This window comes from Micromys minutus, assembly GCF_963924665.1.
Source record: "Micromys minutus genome assembly, chromosome: 25".
NCBI lineage: Eukaryota > Metazoa > Chordata > Mammalia > Rodentia > Muridae > Micromys > Micromys minutus.
The window spans coordinates 9,611,699-9,629,634 of record NC_137960.1 but is presented as its reverse complement, the minus strand read 5'-3'; the positions used below and the strand labels follow the sequence as shown (position 1 = coordinate 9,629,634).

General features: G+C 50.6%; 1 protein-coding gene across 1 annotated transcript; it reads left to right on the top strand.

The window, feature by feature from the left end:
* Positions 1–1,254: 1,254 nt before the first annotated feature.
* On the top strand, positions 1,255–13,771 carry FTCD (formimidoyltransferase cyclodeaminase; the record flags this gene model as incomplete). The annotated part of the gene is made up of 14 exons (XM_080938296.1): positions 1,255–1,308; positions 2,079–2,262; positions 3,052–3,180; positions 4,421–4,509; positions 4,636–4,815; positions 5,949–6,086; positions 6,163–6,294; positions 8,054–8,115; positions 8,321–8,450; positions 8,696–8,857; positions 11,739–11,782; positions 11,906–12,044; positions 12,635–12,730; positions 13,685–13,771. 14 exons carry the CDS (start codon positions 1,255–1,257, stop codon positions 13,769–13,771), a joined length of 1,626 nt encoding a protein of 541 aa, XP_080794422.1.
* Between the last annotated feature and the right edge of the window lie 4,165 nt (positions 13,772–17,936).

Here is a 17,936-nt window from a genome sequence, read left to right as displayed (position 1 = left end):
CTGAGTAGGACCTCTGTCTTATGCACTAAACTGCTGGAGCCAGAAAACTGAGCAACATTGTTGAGGGACCCCTCTCTGCTTGGTCTGTTTGTTCAGTTCAGATGCCTGTTGGTTGAAGGGAGCACCAAGTCCTGGTGAAGGGAGAATGCCAAACCTGATACCAGAGGAGTGGGCTAGCCAACCTGGAGGTGCCTAAGCCTTTGGGAGGGTGTGGCTCGGTGTTGCTGTTGGAGTCACCTTTGGGGGTGATTAAAGTGACTCAGTGAGCATGACCACACAGCATGCACTAAGAGCTATCAGACCACAGCCTTATAGCTCTGTGTGTTATCCTAGCCAGATAGGCCAGGCTAGGCCACAGCCACTTCCCCTTGAAGACTGCAGCTGGATGCTTCCTGCAAACCGCAGGTAAGGAATCAGGGTAAGTAAGCGTAGATTAGTTTAATCAGGTAAGGCAGGCTGCAGACAGAGAGGAGAGAGTGTTGCTCACAGTTTGAGTAGGAAGCATCCACGGCTGCTGCATCAACACCAGTCTTTCCTACATTACGGTTGATGCACACATTACCATCCATCCACCTAGATGCCAACAGCCACACAGTGCATGTAGTCTAACATCTACCTGCATATGCACACTAACAACCCAATGCATATTCACACCAACCCCTACATAGTCCCGTGTGCCCTTGTACACACTGATGTACACAGTCAGCTCACCCTTTTGTACATCTAACCCATGAATCGTACACATAAACAGGCACACGTAGGTGCCCATGGCCAAACACATGCTTGCTCCTCAGCCTCTCTCTTCTGCCTCTCTGGGGAGGACCAGGCTTTGTGCTGGGCCTCATACATGGCCTCTCCTCTCCCACATCCCTGGGGACCAGGCTTGATACGAAGAGTTACTAACCCAGAAGTTTCACAGGGCCTCTTTCAGAAAGGCCACACTCTGAGGGCTATACAGGGTCAACCCTGGCCCAAGCTGGGCCTTGAGCTCAAGTTGGCTTGATGCCCTGGCCTGAACTTTGTCCCTATAGGCCGCCTAGGGTTCTCAGCATGTGTCCCTCTGACACTGACTGTGTGCTTTTTGGAGAGCTCATCCTGAGAGCACCCCTGCATTCTTCGGCTTCCTTCACACTGTTCCTGGTTAATAAGAAACTAGCTGTGAGAAGGTATAAAGGTCCCAGGACCATCAGAGAGCTGTCACTCTGTGTCCCTCTACAGCCTCTTGAGAAGAGCCTTTGGACTCAGATGCTGGCCATGTCCCAGTTGGTGGAATGTGTCCCCAATTTCTCAGAAGGAAACAACCAGGAGGTGAGGCTCCTACAGGACTGTGTGGGTGCTCTGGTCCCAGGAATGGAGTGAGTTTGGTGTGGGAGAAGGTTCCCTTCCTAGGACAGACAGAGCCATAGCTTATTGGGTCCCCCACAGGAATCATTTCCACCATCTCTGAACATTCCATGATGTTGAAGACTCTGAAAGAATGTCATTGGGCCTGGGGATTTTGGAGTGCTTCTGGTGGGGGCCTGGTGAATCCTTTGACCGGAATGTCCCTATGACCTGAAAACGAAGTACCTTGAATAGAGATGCAGAGGGCAGAGGTCACAGGAAAGGTCATCCTCACATGTATTAACTCCTGCCTCACCCCTAAAGCCTTGAGAGGCAGGCACTATTATCAGCCCTCTTACCTGATGGGGAAACTGAGGCACAGAGTGCTCCTTAATATAGGGTCTGAGTTCTGAGCCCCAGTTTTGACCTCTAGGGTTCTGAGCTCATCTGGCTTCTTTCTCATATTAGTAGATAGTCTCTTCCTACTGGAAGCCTATCATCCCATCCACCCTCTCTGAGTATCTGGATGTTGGCAACAGGCCCATTATTTTTCTGGGCCAACCTGAGCCCAGGGTGGTCATGGCCACTGCCATGGGGGTCTTCCTTGTTGTACCATGTGGGTTCTTGGATTGAATGAAGGTCAGCTCTTTGGGGTACTGGTCAGACAAACTGCTTTCTTGAGACCACAGGTGGGTGTGTGGTTTACAACCTTTCCAAGTGGAGACTGAGGCTTGGTGTCGGGCCTCTATCTCCAGGTGATTGATGCCATCTCTCGAGCTATCTCTCAGACCCCAGGCTGTGTGCTGTTGGATGTTGATGCTGGACCCTCCACCAACCGCACTGTCTACACTTTCGTGGGGCAGCCGGAGTGTGTGGTGGAGGGAGCTCTCAGTGCTGCGCGCACAGCCTCGCAGCTCATCGACATGAGGAAGCATAAGGGTGAGGCAGCTCAGGCTGACAGCTTGTGCCAAGGTGCTCCGGTGGAGGGGCAGGCCCAGGGCATGGGCATGGGGTATAAATCAGGTTGTGGGGAAGACTGGGAGATGGCCCTAGGACACAGACTATGGAGAACAGCCGCCCTCTAGAGTGGGTATCTCCCGGTTTGGATCCAGCGGTTTTCTGATAACCTACAGGGCTCACTCATCTCAAGGTCTTGACTAGAGTAAGGCCTGGGGGAGCCAGAAGAGAACCTTGTGCTGGGAAGCAAATGTGTCAACTGCCTCATCACCAAACACAATGGCGGGGGGGGGGTGGGCAGAGTCAAAGGTTAGTGGACACACAGAGCTTTGGCAAAAGGCTGTGGCCTCTGTCTGTCCTTTTGGAGCTGTTTTTAGAGGTCACAGTAAGGAGCAGGTAACAGGTTTGTTAAGAGGAGCCAGGCACAGTATTCTGGGTCTGGCATGGAGGCTCTGCAGCCAGGGAAGTCAGAGGCACTCCAAGGCCAAATACTTTTAGCCTGGCAAGGCCTCACTAACAGCCTTGGTTTTGTGATTCTTTTTTAAGTGGTGGTGGTGGAGGGGAGAAAGCCCAGCTTCCTCGAGCCCTAATCCTTCTCCATGGCTTTAAGGGCCTTCTCTTGCCAGTCATAGCAACAAGGATAGTCCCCGTGTTCGGTAACATCCCTAGTAGGCAACCCTGGGAGAAGTTGCTATGGCCAACCACTTGCAGCTAGCTGCTCTCTATGGTCAGTGTGGATGTAAAGATGGCAGCCCGTGTCCCCTTCTGCAGGAGAGCACCCTCGAATGGGTGCTCTAGATGTGTGTCCCTTCATCCCGGTGAGGGGTGTCAGCATGGAGGAGTGCGTGCTCTGTGCCAAGGCATTTGGGCAGCGGCTGGCGGAGGAACTTAATGTACCAGGTGAGTGTTCTCGGAGGACCACATGGTGGTGCGCCCACACCTTTGACCCCAGTGCTAAGGGGGCAGAGGCAAGCAGATCTCTATGAGTTCAAGGCCAGCCTGCTCCATAGCTTCAGGATAGTCTGGGCTACTTAGAGATGCCCTACCTCAACAAAACAAAATAAAACAAAGCAAAAGTAATGCAGATTATTACCCCCTAAAAGAAGCCCCATCACCAGCCCCAGCTTCTTAGATAAGGAAACAAATGCCAGACGGAATCACGGCCACGGCAGAGGGTGGGTGGCATGTCCCACTCTGCTTGTTGGACATTGTCTGACCACAGGACAAAGTGGTGCTCGCTGATCCCGGAGAGTACGAAATCCATGCCTTGTAAGACAGAAAGAATTTGGGGGCTGGGCAGATGGCTCTGGTTTCAGTATTTGTTACTCAAGCACAGGGAATGAAGGTCAGATTTCCAGAAACATCCATAAATGCCAGATGGGTATGGTGACCCCCTGGTAATGCCAGTCTTCTAGCAGAAACCATAATTAGTAGGTAAAACTAGCCATACCAGGGTGAATAGAGCTGGAGACTGATCCAAGATGGTGTTTCCTGACATCAACCTCAGGTCTCCACATTCATATATACACATGTACACGGGCCCACACGAAGGCAGGAATAGGTACACACAAGCTCACACTATACATATGTGAAAATGGGGAGGGAGGTTTAAAACTAACTAGATGAAGAAAAAGATACGGGACAGACTGGGCACAGACCACATGGCATAGTCTTGTGGGGGGACACTAGGGTAGCATGGCATAGTCTTGTGGGGGGACACTAGGGTAGGCAGTCCATACGGCAGCATAGACAGGATCCAGCCAGCCCTGTTGCTGACGTAAGCACAAGCTTACGTCTGAGGCCAGGGCCCACGTGTACAGCAAGCTCTGTGTTTTTCCCTCTGAGGGCAGGTTTACCACACAGTCAAAAATATTTTTTAAAAGAAACCCAAGAGTATGCCACGAGCACTCCCCACACACCCTACCCTAACTCCTCTAAGTATGGGCTCTTCAGCGGCACTGGTTGGGAGGCATTGGCTACACCGTCTGCACAGCAACTCCCATTCCGAGAGTGCATAGAAGGTGGGGCTCCCCAGTGAGTAAAGACAAGGCAGATCTACCCCTAGCTGAAGCTGGAAGGAGCCACCTTGCCTGGGTCCTTGTGGGATTGAGAGTACCTGACCAGTGGGGTTCATTTGCAGTGTACCTCTACGGTGAGGCAGCCCAGATGCCCAGTCGTCAGACCCTGCCGGCCATCCGGGCTGGAGAATATGAGGCCCTACCTGAGAAGGTGCTCCCCCACATATGTGGCTGGGTGTGAGAGGGCGGCCTTCCTGCCATTTCCCCCCCTGGGGAGAGTGGGTAGGTACGGGGCCCCTCCTTCTCACCCCGCCCCCCCCCCCGAATGTTCCTGCAGCTCAAACAGGCCGAGTGGGTGCCTGACTTTGGCCCTAGCTCCTTCGTCCCCAGTTGGGGTGCGACTGTCACAGGTGCACGGAAATTCCTCATTGCATTTAATATCAACCTGCTAAGCACCAAGGAGCAGGCTCACCGGATTGCTCTCAACCTGCGGGAGCAGGGCCGAGGGAAAGACCAGGTGGGTAGTTTCCAGTTTGCTGTCTCATCCCCGCAGGGACCCTCCTGGGGAGATTGATCACTTTAGTGTCACAGCCCTGTGTGTGTGTGGGGGTGTGTGTGTGTCTCAGGATCAAAGTTCACTGCTGGAAATCGAGGAGCCCCTTAGCAAATATTTATTGGCTGTATGTGTTTAGCCTGCATGTGTGGCAGAAAAGGCGCTGGGTCCCATGAGCCTCGAGTTACATATGATTATGAGCCATCACGTGGATGGTGGGAATCTAGCCCTGGTCCTCTAGGAAAAGCAGCAAGTGCTCTTAACCACTGAGCCATCTCTCCAGTCCCAGCAGCCTTTGCTCTTGGCAGACATCTCCACAGAATCAGACAGCGGCAGGTTTCTGTGTAAACAGCTGCCTAGCTGTCCCAAAAATCTTCACATCCCCATGTCCTTATAGATGCTCTAAGTACCCCTCAGTCCCCACCCCCACCCCCATCCAACACACAGTGCCTCTGTAAACCTTCAGGTTTATGGGGAAGTTTCCCCACCAGGTCTGCACAGAACTCAGCAGCCAGGTCTTATCAGTCAGACACAGGTGACACAGATATGCCTGGTGGAAGGTGGAGGGAGCCCCCTCTTCCGGTCTGTCTCAGCCTCCAACCTTAGCAGACAGGGAGGCTCCAGGAGCCTGGCTTCCTGCAGCGTCAGCCATCTACAATAAGCCCAACATGCAGAATAGGGACCCTCCTTTCTTCCAAAGGCGAGCCTTAGGTCACCCAAGAGAGTGGATCAGAGTGGCTGATTTAGCAAGCGGGTTGGAGATGGACCACAGTGGAGTTGAGACTTCCCGTGGCCTCCCATATCAGCATCCCTGCGTCTCTAGAACTTGATGGTGGTCAGAGATGGGCACCAAACCTGGCCTTTGGGGGCCTCAGTTTTATGTGGTAGGTGGGGTTTTGCCTCATCTCTTTAGCCAGACCGAGGCAGATAGTGCAAGGAGAGTGACAATGCCAACCCAGCCACCTGAGGTCACCTTGCCTGACTCATCTGGCTAGGAAACACAAATAGAGGTGGCTCTAGAGCCAGGCATCATGAAAGCCGGGAAAAATCCAGAGATGAGATTCCTAGCCTAGACCTGGGGATGCATTTCTTTGTAGCCAGGACGCCTGAAAAAGGTTCAGGGCATCGGTTGGTACCTGGAAGAGAAGAACCTTGCTCAGGTGTCTACAAACCTCCTGGACTTTGAGGTCACAGCTCTGCACACAGTGTATGAGGAGGTCTGCAGAGAGGCTCAGGTGGGTAAGAGCATGCATCCCACACCCTTCTGACACCCAGAAACCCCGAGGGGCTGACCTCGACACTGTCTCACAGGAGCTGAATCTCCCAGTGGTGGGCTCGCAGCTGGTGGGCCTGGTGCCTCTGAAGGCTTTTCTGGATGCCGCAAACTTCTACTGTGACAAGGAGAAGCTGTTTGTACTGGAGGAGGAGCACCGGATACGGCTGGTGGGCTGTGCTCATTTTGGGAGCTGTTAAGGGAGGGGTGGAGGCTGTAGGAGCTGCTCCAGGAGCAATCGATAGTTCCAGAAGGGCCTACTCAAAATCCCAAATATGCATGAGTGTGTATTCATGCATGTGTGTGTGTGTGTGTGTGTAAGATATGTAAGAAGAAGACAATTCCAGGGGCTATTTCTTTTCTTTTTTAATTTATTTTATGTGAGTACATTGTCACTGTCTTCAGACACACCAGAAGAGGACATTGATCCCTTTAGAGATGGTTATGAGCCACCATGTGGTTGCTGGGAATTGAATTCAGGACCTTGGGAAGAACAGTCAGTGCTCTTAACCACTGAGCCATCTCTCCAGCCCCCAGGTGCCATTTCTAAGGTGCTGTCCACCTTGGTTTGGAGACCTGGTCTCTCACTGACCTGGAACTCACCAAGTAGGCTAGGTTTCCTGTCTTCACTTCCCAGGCACTGAAATTACAAGTAAGGTGCTTGCAACCATGACAGGCTTTTTACATTTTCCTTCCTTCCTTCCTTTCTTTTTTTTTTTTTTTCCTTTTTTTCTTTCTTTCTCTACTTATGTAGTTTTGATATGGGTCCTGGGGACCTTATTCAAGGTTCCAGTACTTCATTGACTAAAGTCTGCCCCTGGCCCTAGACTTGTAGTTAGAAGAGCTTTCATTTTCATTATTCATTTAGAAGAATGTTACCCCAGCTTCCTTTGTGACTTGTATTATATAGACACTATCTTCTCTGCCTTCCTAAATTCTGGGCTGGTCACTCCTGTGAGAAGCTATGTCTGCTGCTGCCTTCTCCAGCAGGTTCCTTACCCCTATACGTGACAGTTTGTGGATTTGAATACATATGTCCCAGGCACATACCTCCCCGGTCCCATCTATGAATGACTCTCTTTGAAAGCATTTCTGCTAATCTACAACACCTTTGCGCAATTCAAGGAGCCCGGGACCTGCTTAGGGGTGGCTCTATTTCCAGGGTTTATTGTTTTATCTTCTCGCCCTTTCATGAAAAGTGTCTCCCACTGATTCTATGTCCTAGCTCTCAGGTGACAGCCTTTACTCATCTCCATAACCATCTCTGGGGTGTACCTGGCTTGTGTCCTTCAAGTGTGTGTCCCTCCTTCCTGCCTTCAGGACATGAGACATGCTGGCACTGTTGCATAGCTTCATAGAGGGGTCGAATGGTCTTTGTTGAGATGAATTCTAATCTTAAATGGGACAGTTCTCCTCATATGTTGAGGTAAATCAAGGCTGTCCCTGACTATGAGAATACATTAGATCCTGAAATAGATTATTATTATTTTATTTATTTATTATAAATCATTTTATTTGTCTACATTTCAAATGATATACCCCTTCCCGGTTACCCCTCCACAACCTCCCCAATCCCATCCCCAATCCCATCCCCCCTTCCTCCTCCCCTTTGTCTCTATGAGGGTGCTCCTCCACCCCCTCACCCACTTCTGCCTCACCCCTCTTCAGATACATACGTAGAAGAAGGGTTAGATCCTTGTACCGAGAAGATGGTTTACTTGGCCTCTGTCCCTCCCATGGCCTTGGAGGCTCCTCTGTGAGAGAGGAATGAGAGACCCTTTTTCTCTCTTGTTTTCCCTGGGGACGTGGGGTATTTCTGTGTGTATCTAAACCCGTCAGGGAGCAAATTGGTTAGGTTCCTGGGAAGGGAGTGTGGGCAAAACTTGTCAGGGTGAAGCTAAGCTAAGCAGTGGGATACTCATTTTCCAGGTGGTGAACCGGCTGGGTCTGGATTCCCTGGCGCCCTTCAACCCCAAGGAGCGAATCATAGAGTGAGGCCTCAGGTCCCCACACCTTAAGCCTGATGCTTGATTCCCGCTCCCATTTCCTCACGCTCACTCCCCCACCCTCCCCCTCCCCCATGCTTCAGTCCCGCCTCCTTCTGATCCGCCTGCTTCTCTTGTCTCCTGACTCTTAGCTTGGGGCTGCGGGTGAGAGTGTCTGTCTCCCCTTCTTTAAGTCTCTCCCACTGGGTAGGTACCTGGTCCCTGATAGTGGACCAGAACAGAGCCTGCTAGACACGTCACTGCGTGCTTTTGTTCGGGAGGTGGGAGCCCGCTCTGCCGCCCCAGGAGGAGGTTCTGTCGCAGCAGCTGTGGCAGCTCTGGTGAGCACCTGAGGGAGGAGCTGTAGAAGGCAGGACCCAGGATGGGGCGGGGCAGAACCTAGGATGGGGCGGGGCAAAACCCAGTAGGCAGGAATCGGGGTTGGGGACTCTGTAGTGGGGGACCCTGCAGGTTGAGACCCTGCAGGTTGAGACAGTTCATCTCTTTGCACTTGGGGTTCCCTGTTGAAGGAGAGGACAATCCCTGGGTCAGGACCCCCCTCCCCCTACATCTTTCCCCTTACCAGGGTGCAGCTCTGGCTTCTATGGTGGGCCAGATGACCTATGGACGGCGCCAGTTTGATCACCTGGATTCCACAATGCGACGCCTCATCCCACCTTTCCACGCAGCCTCTGCTCAGCTGACTTCATTGGTGGATGCTGATGCCCGGGCTTTTGCTGCCTGTTTGGTAAGTGTGCAGAACTACCAGGCCTAGGCTTGCTAGTAGCGGGCAAATCTGCAGCCAGAGGCCAGGGGCACTGGGGAGGTGTCATGACCTGCCTATATCCCAGGAGCCCCTACTTTCTGCTAGCTTGACAGTCCAGTCCTGGAGAACGTGGACATTGCCTTAGGGAAGGAAGCTTTGGAGGTCAGAACCCCAGAATGGGGGCCCTTTGGAAATGGGGATTCTGGAGGGACACAGGCTGGTAACCTTGAGTGCATGGGCAAACACTTCTCATAGGCTGGCAAGTCAGAATCTTGGCTTCCAGGCCAGAAGTGTGTGAGAGCTGGACCCTAGATTCTGAGACCTGCAGGAAGGAAGCCTATGGCCTGTAGATCATCTGGTCCGTCATGGAGGCTGACACCGTACCCTGGTAAGGGACAAGATGCAGGGGCCACCCCACCCCCTATCCTGACAACCCCAGCAAGCCAGGGCTCCAAAGAGGTCAGAGAAATTTTAACAGAACAAACTTGGAGATTCGAGCCTCAGACTGGAAAGACTCCCTTAGCCATAAGATAACAGGGAACGTAAAGGGAGTTTGGAGGTGGAAAAATCAACCTGAGAAATAATTACAGGCTATGAACAGATTGGAGGATATGTCGAGGATCCAGGGTCTGATGCTGAAAAGATGAAAGAGATGCTTAGAAGCGAGAGATGCACATATCCAGACAGATAGAGAGATATAGAGACAGAGACACACACATAAAGACACACAGAGACCACCACACAGAATGACAGACAGACACACAGAGACAGAGACATACATCAACAGAGACACAGAGAGGTGGAGGTAGAGACAGAGAGATAAGAGTTGAGTGACCGAGATGGAGAGAGATGGAAAAACACAGACATACAAAGACTCACAGAGACAGACACACAGCCAGAGGCAGAGACGTGAACACAGAGAGACTTAGAGAAACATAAGCTTAGATGTCAATATTAGGAAGTCAGAGACAACCCTCATGTTGCAAATGAAAGGTAGGAAATAAGATGAATACTCAAAAAGCCAACGATCAAAGTCAGATAAATGAAAGTTTATTGAAAGTCAGCAAAGAACAGAGTCAAAATCCATCAAAAGCATACTAGAAGATATAAAATAATATGAAATGTAGTTTTTGTGTAAGACCCTCATGTGCAGCAAGAAGATGAATTTTTTTTTGGAGATAAATAAACAAACAAGGAAAGAGCAACAATGTACGTCAGAAATTTCTAGACGCAAAATACTAGATATGTATACTTTTTCTCATCAAAACCAAAACAATTAAAAACACAGAGAGGAAACATGATACATAAAACTCACAATAAGTAGGGAGACAGAACTGACTAGGCAGTTTGTCGGAGGAAGGTCATGGCAGACAAGAGGCTAGATTGAGTTCCACATTCTCCAAACAGAGGAGAGGCCTGTGCTGTGACATGGTTGATGTGTTTATGACAAGATAAGGAGAGGAGGAATATGTTTTGGTGGATGTGTGGTGAGGTGTGGGGAAGGGGGTGACTCCGTGGGCCCATGCTGAGCCATCCCTTCCCCCTGAGGGACCAGCCACACGATGTTATAATATCAAATAGAGTTTATTTAGGGTATGGGGAGGGGAGTTAAGAGGGTAGTAGAGGTGGAGAAAGGCAGAGAGAGAGAGAGAGAGAGAGAGAGAGAGAGAGAGAGAGAGAGAGGGAGAGGGAGAGAGAGAGAGAGGGAGGGAGGGAGGGAGGGAGGGAGAGAGAGAGAGAGACAGACAGACAGACAGACAGACAGAGACAGAGAGAGACAAAGAGAGAGAGACAGAGAGACAGAGAGAGACAAAGAGAGAGACAGAGAGACAGAGAGAGAGACACAGAGAGAGACAGAGACAGAGAGAGAGAGAGAGAGAGAGAGAGAGAGAGGTAGAGGCAGGCCATGAGCACTGGGAGAGATGGGGGAAGGGAATGGGAAGAGAGGGGGAAGGGACAAGAGGACAGAGAGGGAGCAGGAAGGCAAAATCAGGAGAGCAGAGGAGGCAAGCAGCCCATTTTACAGTGAGTCAGGCATACCTGGCTATTGCCAGCTAACTATGGGGTGGAGCTTAGACAAAATGCTAACAACAGTGACAAGCTAGCTGGGGACACAGAGTGCCTGCTTAGCCTCCACTGTCAGTCACAGCTGACAGAAGGGCCACTGACTTTCTGGTGATCTGTGTAAATAGACCAAACAAGAATGGCTGGAACCCCTGGTCAGCTGCATCCTGTCCCCTGTTCTGTCCTGCAAGATGGAAGGGTGCTGTGGGAGGCTTCGATTTCCAGCACTTGTCACACACAGAATCCTCTCCTGTGAAACTACAAACCATACCTGTAGCCATTCAGGAGAAATGCCAGGTCTACCGGTGGCCAGGACAAGAGATTTTGGCACCATGGCAGTGAAGGTCTCAGGGCTGTAGCACCAGCACCACTCTTTGTGTGTGACAAAGTTGTTTGCGCCATTTTAAATTGGGACTTGCACCAGGAGAGCCTGGCACTGTGAGAAGAATGCTTGGGAGAATTCAGAGGGCCTTTAAAGGCTCTTGGTGCCTTTTCCTAGAAGCAAGGTTCCCAGAGAGTGCCACACACCTGTCTCTCCAGCCGGCCATGTGGGCTTATGACACCCAGACACTGATGCTAAGGCCCACATATCACCAATAGAAACATCATCCCAAAGAATGTATCCTTGCCTTTGGCCTGTAGCACATGATGCACATCAGTAGGAAATGCTCCTGCTGGGTGCCGTGGATAAGTACTGGCCATAGGGCCCTCACTGTTGGAGTTACCATCCCAGCATAGTCGGGGGACACAACCCCTCATGGCTGCTCATCATGTGTGTTTTGGTCTTCCCCCCCTATAGGTGGCAATAAAGCTACCCAAGAACACATCTGAAGAAAGGGACAGGTGAGCACATAGCATTGGCCAGGTTTCCCTGGCTGGACCCTCTGGGCCATGGGTCTCAGTGTCTAAGGAGTTGGCACAGAATGTATTCTGTCCCCAACTCATACATCACTGCCTGGGTTCTAGGCGCGCCTGTGCTCTGCAGGAGGGGCTGAGACAGGCGGTCACTGTGCCACTGAAACTGGCCGAGACTGTGTCCCAGCTATGGCCATTTCTTCAGGAGCTGGCCCAATTTGGCAACCTGTCCTGCTTGTCTGACCTGCAGGTATGACGTAGCCAGGGTGTCACAGAAGCTCAGGGTGGTGTTTACAGTCTTGTTCAATGACAAGTTATAGACAGAAAATTCTTATCCCTACATGCTGGGAATACCCGGGGCAGTCTGCGGAAGCGGACATCACTCAACTGTGTCCAGTGTGGGGGATGGGAACGAGACAGAGCCACACACTGTGACTCCTGTAGCTAACCCAGGGACCCTACAGTATGCAACGTATTTCATCATTTAGTCCTGAAGCCCCAGAGAAGTGACCCTTTGCCCTGGGGGTGGCTCTAGTTTGCTGGCAGATGGCTCCCAAGGGCCAGTTCAGAGCGGTTGACAGGCATTAGAGCATACCTTCAACCTTCACAGCTTCCTCAGGCCTCCAGCGGCTGTATCTTCAAATGAGTAGAGGATTCCTTTTTCACAATGACCACGGTATCTTGATCTCTGTGTGGTCAGGTCTGATGGTGTAGAGAATGCAGGTCTGCTCGGAGTCCTTGCCTGTCAGCCTGGAGGAGGGGTCATCGAGCTTAGTGTAGACAAGAGGGGTGAGACTTTCAAGATCTAAGAACCAGCCCCTTTCTCTGGTGTCTCTTCAGGTGGCGGCCAAAGCCTTGGAGACAGGTGTGTTTGGTGCGTACTTCAACGTGCTCATCAACCTGAAGGACGTGACGGATGATGTATTTAAAGAGAAGGTGGGCAGATGGGATGCCAGGCTCCACCCAGGGATTTTCCATATCTACTGTGGGCAGGGTTGGCTCTTACGGCCCTGTCTGTCTGTCTGTCTATTCGTCCATCCATCTATCTGTCCATCTGTCCATTCAGGGGCCATGGGGATGGGGTGACCAGATGCCTGCTGGCATACTTTGATATTCTCCTTCCCATGGGTCCAGCCTGGCTAAGGAGATGAAGAGTCGTTAGATAGCACCCCGACTCCCACACAACCTCCCTGTTCTAACGTTAGAACTGAAAGCTTGCCACTCCAGGCTGGGGATCCCCCAAGCACCAACACCCAAGGACTGGAAAAACAACTTTAAGAAACATTTTGAGTGTTTTTTTAGCATTCAAAACATCCCCACGGCAATTTTATTGTAGTGTTGAGGTAAATTTCCTGGGAACTACCAATTGCAATTTTAAAGTATGCAGCGCAGAAGAGGTTTTGCACATCCGTAACAGTGGATAGCCACCACTCTAGCAAGTTCCAGGGAATTTCTGTCACTTTGAAGGAAGCCCCTGTCAATCAGAAGATGCATTGTTCCCTACCCCATTCTTAAGTATCTGACTCATGGCTATTTCCAAAACACCCTTTTAAGGACTCAGTTCTTATATGGGAACTAACAATTGGATAACTTTTGGGTCCAGCCTCTCCCTGATTGACTTTAGACAGTATGAACCACGTGGGTTCTGCCCCTCTGGGTCTTACAGACAGAGCTCTACCCTCTGCAGTCTGGGGAGAAGCAGAAAAAAATGTGTAGGAGTCTGTGGAGGGTGAGTGGTTGTAGCTGTCCCCAAAGCTCCTACCCACACTGAGAAATCCAGGAGTAGCTGTCAAAGGTGACCCTAATCACTGTGAGGTGGTTACATCATGGGGAGGGGGCAGTGGGAGCTTGGGATTTTGTAGGATGACACCATCCCTCTATGTCCACCAGACACGCCATCGAATCTCCAGCCTTCTGCAGGAAGCCAAGACCCAGGCTGCACTGGTGCTGGGTATCCTAGAAGCTCGGAAGGAATGAAGAGACCACCCCCAGTGAATGGTCCAACTTCCAGTATTCCTTACCTATCTTAAGTGTCCCAGGCCTTGCTTGGGGGTAAGACTCAGCCATGACATCAGCAGAGTCAGGTTGGGGCTTTACAGACAGCTGTCTATGTAGGATCAGAAGATCCAACAGGGATGGTTTGGGGTAGGGTATGGTAGGGCCTGATTGGGAGTGGTATCCTGACACCCTCTGTTATCCATGGCTTTTAGTAAATTCTGAACACAAATCTGTCTGTGTGCTTGGGTTTGGGGGCCAAGGACAGAGGCTGCTATTGGGAGCATGGCCAGGGAACACTTTGATCTGTGATTAATGAATTAGAAGCCCTAGACCCAGGGTTCCCAGATGCAGGATTTATAGGGCATGCATCCAACTCTGAACACTGAATTTATTGCTATTGTCTTAATTAGGATTACCATTACTGTGATGAAACACCATGACCAAAAAGCAAGTTGTGGAGGAAAGGGTTTATTCAGCTTACACTTACACACTCAGCATTAAAGGAAGTCAGGACAGAAACTCAAGCAGGGCAGGAACCTGGAGGCAGGAGGTGATGGATGGGCCATGGAAGAATGCTGCTTACTGGCTTGCTCTTCATAGCTTGCTCAGCCTGCTTTCTTATAAAATCTAGGACCACCAGCCCACGGGTGGCCCCACCCTCAAAAGACTGGGCCTTTCCCCATTCAATCACTAATTAAGAAATTGCGTTACAGCCAGATCTGGTGGAGGCATTTTCTCAGTCAAGGTTCCCCCCTTTCAGATGTCTCTAGTTTGTGTGCCAAGTTGGCATAAGACCAGCCCGTCCAGCCATGTAGCAAGGAAGAAGCTGTAGCGCTTGCTCTTCTCCCATTGGAGGGGTGTCTGGCTCCCGAGGACTGTGAGGACATTCTTTTCTTTCACCAGACAGTCTACACCTAGCTTTCCTACCACCTTCAAGAGAGCTCACCTCATCCTCCATCCTCAGATGTCCTGTTCGACACTTCCTTTGTCCAGTGTCTCTATTACTAATAAACCATCCCAATGACTTTCAGCTGCCCCACTCCATAAAAAAAAAAAAAAAAACTCTTCCAAGTATGGTTGTACTCATTAACACGGGCTATAAAAAGAAAGCAGTGTGTGGTACATTCTTCTTAAGCGAGGCAGGGAATATCAGTGCCTTTTAAAGACAGATTGGCCATCTGGAAATTTAAGTCATTTGTGTCTGGGAAAGGAACATCGTCAACCAGGGGAGGCAACATGGACAGACATTTCACATGCATTGCAGGCAAAGGGGTGGAATTCTCCCGTGCAGGGAGTTCCTACGAATTAGACCACCTAACAAGGTGCTTGGAAGGGCTGGGGCCATTTTCCGTGAGGGGCCCTGGCCAATTTGTGTATTAAAAAAATGCCCATGGTTCTGCTGGAGACAGGACAAAGAAGACCACCGTGATTCGGTGGGTTTGCCCCCTGCTATCCCCTCCCCAAGAGCATTTGCTTAAGCATCTGTCAGGGCTCATTCTCTTTGCCCTTCACAGCTGCAACCTGGGTCTCAGACGACGTGTGTCTCTCTCTCTCTCTCTCTCTGTGTGTGTGTGTGTGTGTGTGTGTGTGTATAAGTCTGTGTGTGTAAGTCTTGAGTCCCTGACTCACACCTGTAGGATGGCATGTGCAGAACCCTAGCTTTGGAAGGACTAGGCTGAAAAAAGGCTGATGTCATACCAGTACAGGGGTATTGCTTCTTCTGGAGCTTAGGATTCCATAGAGCTTCAGTGGTGAAGGCCACTGGCCCAGAGCTTTGTAGGGGAAAGCCTTCCATGGTCAGCATGCAGAACCACGAAATGGTTGTGCTTGCAGATGGGAGAGGACCACGGAGGCCATTGCTATATTGCTGTATCCTATGGGATCTCTCATGGCTGTCTGAGCTGCTAGTGTCGAATGTGGGTCCCACCCAGGGTTACAGCTGTCTTGAAAGGAAGCAGACAGATGAGGATTCTGTATTCTTTTCTTGAGATCCGAGGACATTGAGGATTGAGGAGGTTAGTGCCCAATTCCAGCCCAGCCCAGGCTTTGTGCTTCATACAAAGGAGCCACACAAAAGTGGCTCAGAAGATTTATCTCTTCCAGGGAGCAGCTCCCTTTATCCAGTCCTCAAGCAGAGAGGAGATTCTTATAGGTCTACTGGACTTAGGTCCTAACCCTAGCCATATCCCCAGTACTGTAATCCAGAAAGGGAGTAGCGACCCAGAGAGGCTGCAGGATGGTAGAGAAGGTTGGATTAAAACACTTCCCTCCAGTATGTCTATCACAGGAATATGCAGGCGGAGTAGCTTGGTGTGTTACCATGTTCACGAAGAGACATCCTGTTTAGTTTGTCTACAACCAAGAGTCATCTGGGAAGAGGGAGTCTCCATTGAGTGACTGCCCAGATCAGATTGGCCTGTAGCCATATCTGTGGGGAATTGCTTGTTAATTGCTTGTTAGTGGATGTGGGAAGACTCTGACCGCTGTGGGCGGTGCTCATCCTAGGCTGGTGGTCCTGGGTTATATAAGAAAGCTGGATAGGCATGAGGCAAAGGGAGAGAGCCAGGAAACAGCATTCCTCTATGGCCTCTGCTTCAGTTTCGGTCTGAGCTCCTGTTCCAGCTTCCCTGGGTGATGGGAGTGTGAGCCAAATATGTTCTTTTCCTCCAGAGCTGTTTTCTGTCCGTGTTTCATCCTAGGACAGAAAACTAACTAGAGGAATGGCTATGATGACCCCACAGCAGGGTGGAGAAAAGTCTTGTATGGTATAGCCAGGATCCTGGGAGAATCTGAAAACGTTCTTGTGTGCATTTGGGAGGTGGGTAGGGACTGGCTACTACCTATTCCATTACTCACATGTTCTTGAACTCTGACCCAAGCCAGTACCATAAAGGTCTAAAGGCACATAAGCAAGGGGCCATTGGAAGGACCACAACGACAAGAGAAATGTGGGTTGGTCCTATTTGTGAGGGGTTTTCTTGAGGGGGGGATATGAGAGATAATGTTGGTGAGGGGAAGGTAGTGGGGAGAAGGTGGGGATGGATCTTGATAAGGGAAAGAAGTGGGAAGATTCTGATGAGGGACTGGGATGGGGGAACTTAGTAAGGGGGTGGTACTGAGGTAGTGATTGGATAGTCGTGATTGGCAGATGCTGAGGGGAAGGAAGTGAGTTGAGGGAAAGTGATGGTAAAGGGAACGGTGTGAAGAGAAACTGGGAGAGGGATGGTAAGAACATTCTGCTGATGGGAAGAATTTGAGGAGGGAGTGCTGGTATGGGGGAAGTAGATAGCTTCTGTCCAGAGCTAGTGGTATCATTAGGCTTGTGAAGGTGTGTGTGTGTAGATCTGGTGACAGGACAGTTGTGAGAGGTCACTGGTAGGAGCACAGTAGTGAAGGGACTTTGGATGGTTAAGGAGCTAGGGGTATGGACATGAATGGAAGCATATTAATGTAGCAATGTTTAGTAAGTCCCATGAGGCATTAATGAGTGCATGGCTGTCAGGCAGTGTTGACAGAGAGCATCAGCAAGGAGATGCAGGGGAGGGGATACTTCCGTGAGGATGTTGGTAAGGATGTGATGGTTGGTGTTGGTAAAGAGCTATTTTCCAGGGGACTGTGGTATGGGCATATGGGATAGGGGATGTTAGTGAAGGGGCTTTGGTAGCAATTGCTGGCACGGAATGGCTGCACATGGACCCCTCTCCCACATCACTGATTCATGAGAAGTCCCTTCTTTGAGACTGGCTTTCATATCACTCTGGGGCTAGCACAGGGACTTGTGTCACACTGAAAGATGTTCATTTCCTGAGAGAGGCCACCGGTATAGTCCTGTGCTCTAAAGTCTGGTGAGCAGAGAGCGTACTTCATTCCCTCCCACATCCGGGCTCCTGAATGTACAGTGGTCTCGGACTAACTCTCTAATCACAGGGATTTAAAGCAGGTAGCAGGTGGGTTTACTGCTAACAATTTATGTGGTTCTTTGTAGGGAGACGGGTTTAGGGTTAGGGCTTTTCTGCTGCAGGCTGTGTCACCCAGAAGCTCATGACATGCTGTCAGAGCGTTAGAGGAGGGACGCTTATCCGTGTTGACTTTCAAAGCTCCATACTTCTGAGTATGGCCCTACATGGAAAGAATGTCACTCGTT